The sequence below is a fragment of the Limulus polyphemus genome, unplaced genomic scaffold (genome assembly GCF_000517525.1).
Source record: "Limulus polyphemus unplaced genomic scaffold, Limulus_polyphemus-2.1.2 Scaffold338, whole genome shotgun sequence".
Lineage (NCBI taxonomy): Eukaryota > Metazoa > Arthropoda > Merostomata > Xiphosura > Limulidae > Limulus > Limulus polyphemus.
The window spans coordinates 70,292-77,576 of record NW_013665948.1 but is presented as its reverse complement, the minus strand read 5'-3'; the positions used below and the strand labels follow the sequence as shown (position 1 = coordinate 77,576).

The following is a 7,285-nucleotide window of genomic DNA, read 5'->3' as shown; positions in this document are numbered from 1 at the left end:
CTCCCCCTTTGGGGGGGGGCGCCCCACAGCTTGCGCACAACTGATCTAGAGATGTGGATGCACCTACGTTCGTAATGAAGGCCCTTGAAAAATGTTTAATTTACTGTTGAATGGCGAAAGCGTCTGTTCTTAGCTCTAAATAAATAACCTTTGTCTCGTTTAAAATAAGTTTTAGGTGCTGATTAACCTTTCATTTTGGATGACGCAAGTGCTAGCGCAATTTGAAACGTTGTTGTAGTCTAATATACAACTCGTTTATAATTAGCAATGAACGTTCATCTACGTGGTTATAAGCAACAAAGATAAAATATTTGAAAATGAACTCTTTCAATTTGAAAATATCATTTATAGCTCGCTTTTAGCCATCACAAGTGAACAATAAAATATTACCAATTAACAGGGTGTTTGAGCTCTTATCTGTTTTTTTTTTTTATTGAATATATCTGTCTCTATTGCCTAATCTTTCTGTGTAACTGACCGTTTTCACACCATATCTTTCGGCACTCCAGCATTGCGTATAAAACAGCCCCCTTAGCTGAAACGTTTTTCTAAGACTGAACTTCTTTGAATAACACAAGCCTGATACTTGAACTGCCAGCCATTCCTGCCTGAATAAACAAAAAACAACAACGAGAAACTTAAAAGTTAAAAGCCAGGAGCACTTAACCAATTAATCTGTTATGTGAACGTGTGCATTTCAGTGAGCTGGCAATACTAATACAAAATAACATGGTTCTAAATAACTAAAGAAGTAAAATTCTAAGTAAAGAACATTCGAAACGCAGAGCTAAAGCACCAGGTTGGAACGCAGAACTAAAGCACCAGGCCGGAACGCAGAACTAAAGCACCAGGCCGGTACGCTGAGTCCAGAGTTCGAATACTGTCTAGTCTCAGTTACCACTTCTTTGTAAAATTATCCAACTTTACAGACGGAAGATGTCCTACTTTTAAAAATGGGGTAAAATGTTATATTTCTAGACGTATATAAAAATATTACACTCCTTCATTAGCTTAACTAACTTGGGGAAGTCTCTCGAGTGAAATGCTACCTTATCCAACAAAGGTTTATCAATCTAATCCCTTACACTTACACTTATAACCTGCATATAAAATGGAAATAAGCTTAAGGATAACGTGTCTACTTGAACAGTAAGTTATATATAAGAGAGTTAATTATTATTTTCGTAACGCAAACGTTGATATTAACAAGTTATAATATATTCTATATCATATCATCTGGGGGAAGGGGACGTGTTCTAATATCAGTCACTCTAGTTTATAAGAGGTATTCGTTAAAGTGGACAGAAGGTTTTACACATCTCACAAAAAAAGTTAGAGCGACCTCTATTTTTCTTTATTAACGGTTTCCAGTCAAGGTGCTGAATTTCGTGAACACCGGAACTCAGTAAATCAACCACAAAGAATTAGTTAGAAATAGTACTAAATGATTCAATACGTACCGCTGTTGGGTCCTATAGACTGTGTCATCAGGAGCTCATCAGAGTTGTTCTGATAGTTGAAAGTGTAGCAATTTCCGTAATGGAAACTGAGGAAGCGACTGAAGTTACTATCAAGAAAAAATATTCAAATTTTGCATCCTCATATATGTACATTGATAATTATATGAATAAAGTCTTCGAATGTTAAAGACGCAAGCCGGTGGAACTTAATTTACTTAATATCTTGTACGTGCGATGAATTCTAGGACAGACAATAATAACTCATGCAGAAGGAAAGTCCCTTATTCGGGAGTATGATCTGAGGGGTGGTTAAGTCACTCACCATTACCATACACATCAAAGATTAACCATACAAGTAACAGGTACATCTACTCAGTAATTTACCAGGCATGTATTAATAATTATATTATCAATTATATGAAAGCAATCGTTAAACAAGTAATCAAATTACCAACATTCATCAGACACATGCTAACATAAATTATACATAAGTACACAAATTATATAACAAATGCCATCTATTTTGGGATATTGTACACATATATCACCTTCTAATAGGAATACATTAATATTAACTCAATATTAGCACTGAAATAAATAAACGCAAACCAACATTAAACGTTCCCCCTACACACACACATACTGTAACAGTTGTTGATGTGTTAACAATTAATCAGACACATACTGTAACAGTTGTTAATGTGTTAAAAATTAATCACACACATACTGTAACAGTTGTTAATGTGTTAAAAATGAACGACACACACTATAACAGTTGTTAATGTGTTAAAAATTAACAACACACCCACTGTAACAGTTGTTAATGTGTTAAAAATGAACCACACACACACACACTATAACAGTTGTTAATGTGTTAAAAATTAATCACACACATACTGTAACAGTTGTTAATGTGTTAAAAATGAATCACATACATACATACTGTAACAGTTGTTAATGTGTTAAAAATGAATCACACACACTGTAACAGTTGTTAATGTGTTAGCACTTAATAAATGAAAACATTTGTATCTTATTTCTTTATATATTATACGTATTCCATTATTCGTCAGTTTTATACCAATAGTAGCTGTGTTTTATATACCAATAAACGTCAGTAATTAGGAGACAAACACTAACAAATGCAAATATTCTAACATGTTAATAATTAGCCTGATATCTATCTTCATCAAAAATATAAATATTCCTATAATGTCCTATACATTAACAGCGAATGTACCAAAATTTACTAACTAAATAACAACATTCACCAAAAATGTAATAAACATGACAAACATTATTCAAAATTACTAAAGCATTTGCCTTTGAATAGGGATTATTATACAAAAGTTTACCAGACATACTTTCAAGCCCCTTTATGTATTTACATTCCAGTGGCATTTCTTCTTTAAGACAACGACTAGATTTGTTTCAGATTCTCGAAGATTACTTCTTACAGACAGGGATAGCTTACTTACGACTTCCCTAGCTGCTTTGCCCCATAAATCCCCAAACAACTAGTTAGGATTTCAAAACATTTACACCATCAAGCAAAACTCCATCAATAAAGTCACTCTTGCACCACCAACACAATACTAAATAATAATATCTATATAAATACAATAATGCTGTTAACTGTCCGCTGTATGTCCATGTAACTACTTCGTAGGATGTGGATGGATCTTCACCAAAATTGGTATGGAAGTTCATTAGGTCCATACGGGGGTACATATAAATTTTCAGTTTTGTGGTTTTATGGACGCTTTTGCGTTTTTTTTTGTTTTTTTTATACCATTACTTGCTGACGGATATTCACCAAATTTGACATGAAGGTTTGTTGGGTCCATGCAAAGATACATGCAAATTTGCGGTTTCACATTTTGTGTTTTTATGTGCGTTTTTTACAATTACATATAAGGGAAGCAGCTTTTCATGTCCTAAGATAACCTTTCATTAATCATTAATTTACATAACCTCCGTCCAGGGGACGAGTACTCCCCCTAGTTTTAAATAAAATACTGTGAAGTTAATACTTATTACTAATCATCAGCTTTTACTATTTCATATAACGATAACACGATTCGAAAGTTTTACCCCCACGCGGATAGGGGGATAATATTCTCGGATCTAAACAAACATATCAAGTTTTCGCCTTGAAAGGTGTTATGACCACTATAGCAAAACTAAGACCCCTTTGAAAGCATTGTACGAAAGTTCGGGGCTCTGAGGCTTATAGTTCGTGAAATACTTTCATTTCTCACCCGTTTCATAACACTTAGTTATGTACAAAGCGAAGTTTATTGTGGACGTTGATATTTATTATAACAAAATTCCAAAAGTCTTTCCAATTAACGATGGGAAGCATATTATAAACAATGAAACACCGTTGTAAAATAATTGGTTTCTATGAAATGATGATAAGCATTTAAATCATGTCCATTTATAATCTACTTAACTTACTTTATAAGTTTGATTAACAAAGAGTACGTCATTACCAGGAATAACTATTCACTTCTTAAGCATTTCTGACCAAAAATATTTCCGTGTCCAATTTATACAACACTTTGCAGCTTCTGCCTAAATTTTCAACAAAAAATGTACTTTAAATTTTTTTAGAATTTTTATGTTTTACTACTGCGTTTTCAGAAGAACGTTGGTTTTGAAGACTTATTTTAGCGTATATGAGATTCAAACATTATTATTATGACCGTATACTTAATTATTAAATACGATTAATGCATACAGAGCAAATTTTAATGATTATTCTATAAATGAGATTCAGATAAAGTACAACCAGAAGTTTCTATTACAGAAAACTATTTAATAAAATTATTAGGTTTTCTTTCATTATAACAAGTGACGTAATCTTCTTAATATCAGCCTTATCAAACATTTTAGACATAATGTTTACACAACGAGGAATGCCTTAACCGCAACAAGGAATGCCTTAACCAGAAGGTCACTTCACTTTCAAAGACCAGTAGTCTCTATCTTTGATCGCCATTTTGGAATCTGACCTTTTTCTTTATATTGTTTTAAATCTCTTTCTTGTCAACTTATACATTAGCGCCATTAACATCCACTCAACAAAAATCACGTAATATGATTTTATCTTTTCAAAATATCAAATCCTTTCTACAGTAATTCATCTCATCTTCTTGTAAAGCGTTACAGTTTTTCAGTCAGTATCTTTTGAGTGTTATAATTTTATTTTTTTCATTTCTTTACAAAATCAGATTGTATATTCCCATACAATATTAGTATACCCGTTTTGTCACCCACCACAGAAACAGAAAATCACGAATCTATGTCTATCAGTAATACAGATATCAATTACTAACCACACTTCTGTTAAGGAATTGAAATAGTTTAAGTTATGTGATTAAAACCATAATCTCTTAAAGCTAGTTTAACGTTACTTTTCATGTTCCAAAACGCCGTTAATGAAATCTATCATTAGACTTACAGTTAAAACCGAAAACACTTAAAACATTTCATCAAACAATTTCGTATTTTGCTACTACATCTTAATTATTTGAGGAATTTAATGATAAAAAAAGGTTACGTGAAGTTTTTTAAATGAATGTGACCTACCTCGTGCTACATTGTTCTCCGTTAAAAGTACTCTCACGCACAAGTTTATCCAAAGAGTGTCCCAGCTGTTCCCGCAGGGTGGCGTTCATAGCTGCGAAGTGAGTTAAGAAGTTAAGAACTTCCAGCTGTCGGGCGCTAAGTTTTTTTGCTTGGAATTCATCACATGAGGCGTATTTATTTCGTCCCTTTTGGAGAACCAAATAAACTAATTTTTATTCGTGTAGTTTAATTCATTCATTCGTAATAAATAATGACCATTTGCGTAATAATTGTTGGTTGATGATTATCTTAAGCTTATTAATGACGATCCAGAAGTGATAAATCCAGTCCAACTTGTTCACTTTTGGATATCTGGTGTAGGGCTATTTTAATCCGTTCTGTCAGTGCATTATCAGGTTTTTAAGATATTGCTTAGGGCCGAAAAACTATAATTCAATTTCATTTATACTAAAAAAGACAAGAAGATAAACAGGTATTTTTGTAGCTTAATGTACATGTACGTAGCTTTATTGATAAGTATACACGTGTTACAAAAGTGACCTTAAAACTACAATTCGTTGTTTTATCTTAGGAAAAACATTATATCAGTACATGAAAATATGAGGCTTTCCAGGGTGTAATCGTTAAAGACTTTCTAAATTTAAAAATAAATTAATTAATAGATTATAATAAGATTTCAGTTTTCTAATTCAACAAGACATTAATTACGACTGAGTCACTAATCTTTAAACAGACGATAAAGATTCAGCTCTCTAGATGTTTAACTCGTTCGTTTAGAATTTTCTTCCAAAGCTAAACAAGTGTCATCTGCACTAGCCGTCCCTAATTTTGAACTGGTAAACTAGAGGGTAGACAGCTAATCAACAGTACCCATCGCCAACTCTTGGGCTACTCGAATGGATCCTTTGATCCACAGTCTCGCACGCTAACTTGGCCACGCCCGGTTTAATGTAAATAGTTTCGAATACTTTAAGTTATTGTGTGTATTCGAAGCCGCTAGGGTCTGCATAATCAAAATAAATTCAAAAATTCACTATCTAATAAATATAATCTTTAAATCTATTAACAAGTAAAATGTTTATTCTGACTTTAAATGTTAATTTTCAGACTTTTCTCATATTAGTTTGTTGATAAGCACGAAGCTATACAATGGACTATCTGTTCTTTGCCTACCGCAGGCTTAGAAATTCGATTTTTAGCGTGATAAGCCCACAGACTTACCGCTGGAACACAGAGTGCAGTCATATTAATAGTGATTTCCTCGGGAATACCTCTATCAAAAAAGAATCAGATGATCTAAAGAAAAACATCTTGAGCTGAAAAATTCTGAAAGACTTGTTCCACTTTGTACTAAAAATGTGTTTCACCTGTCAAGATAAAACTTATGAACAAATTAGATGGCCTAAGCATGGGCAGCCCTCTGTCACCTGGTTTATGTGAATTGTTTATCAACAAAATAAAAAGTCAGGCCATTAACAGCTCTAAACCCTCCTACACACTGGTTTAGATACATTAACGATGTATTTTGTGGATTTGTTTGTTTGTAATTAAGCATAAAGCTACACAATGGGCTATCTGTGCTCTGCCCACCACGGGTATCGAAACCCAGATTATAGCGTTGTAAGTCCGCAGACATACCGCTGTGCTACTGGGGTGCTTGTGGATTTGAAGACAACATCCATCAACGGTCATTTCTACAAAACGTAAACAACATTCACTTTCACACCAAGTTCACTCCCGAAGAAGAGAATGAAAATCTGGTATAAATTACATGAACATAACAATAGAAAGAAACTCCAACAGTGTTAACACAGAAATCTTCCACAAATCTGATAATGATAACAATGATATAAAGCCCACTCAACTCAACAAAAAATTGGAACTTTGTCAAGCATTTACAGCACAACATTTAACACATGTAGCAACAGTAATCTGCAACATGAACTAGAATTAATACCTGACACATTTCACTTCCCTAAACATATTGTCACTAGAACCTTAGCCAAGTATAAATACAAACTCAATAACAGAAAGAAAGAAAGAAAGGGAAAACAACATAAACTCTATGAAGGAAACAAAAATACACAAACTCAGACAAACTGATAGGTATCTTACCTATGTAACCAAAAACACCATAAACATTTAGAAACAAATATCAAAAACACACACTATAAACAGTAAAGTTACTTTTATTCAAAAACCGAATACTAAAATAAAAGGCCATCTAAGTA

The 7,285-nt window shown here is 33.1% G+C and overlaps 1 protein-coding gene across 1 annotated transcript in view; it reads right to left on the bottom strand.

The window, feature by feature from the left end:
• The window catches only part of LOC111085338 (FMRFamide-activated amiloride-sensitive sodium channel-like), a 45,180-nt gene that overhangs the window by 24,554 nt on the left and 13,341 nt on the right, over window positions 1-7,285 (bottom strand). The window contains exons 3-4 of the mRNA XM_022383465.1: window positions 5,055-5,239; window positions 1,461-1,567 (exon numbers count right to left, since the gene is read on the bottom strand). Coding sequence (XP_022239173.1) covers window positions 1,461-1,567; window positions 5,055-5,239 — 292 coding nt within the window. The remainder of the gene's footprint in view (window positions 1-1,460; window positions 1,568-5,054; window positions 5,240-7,285) is intronic.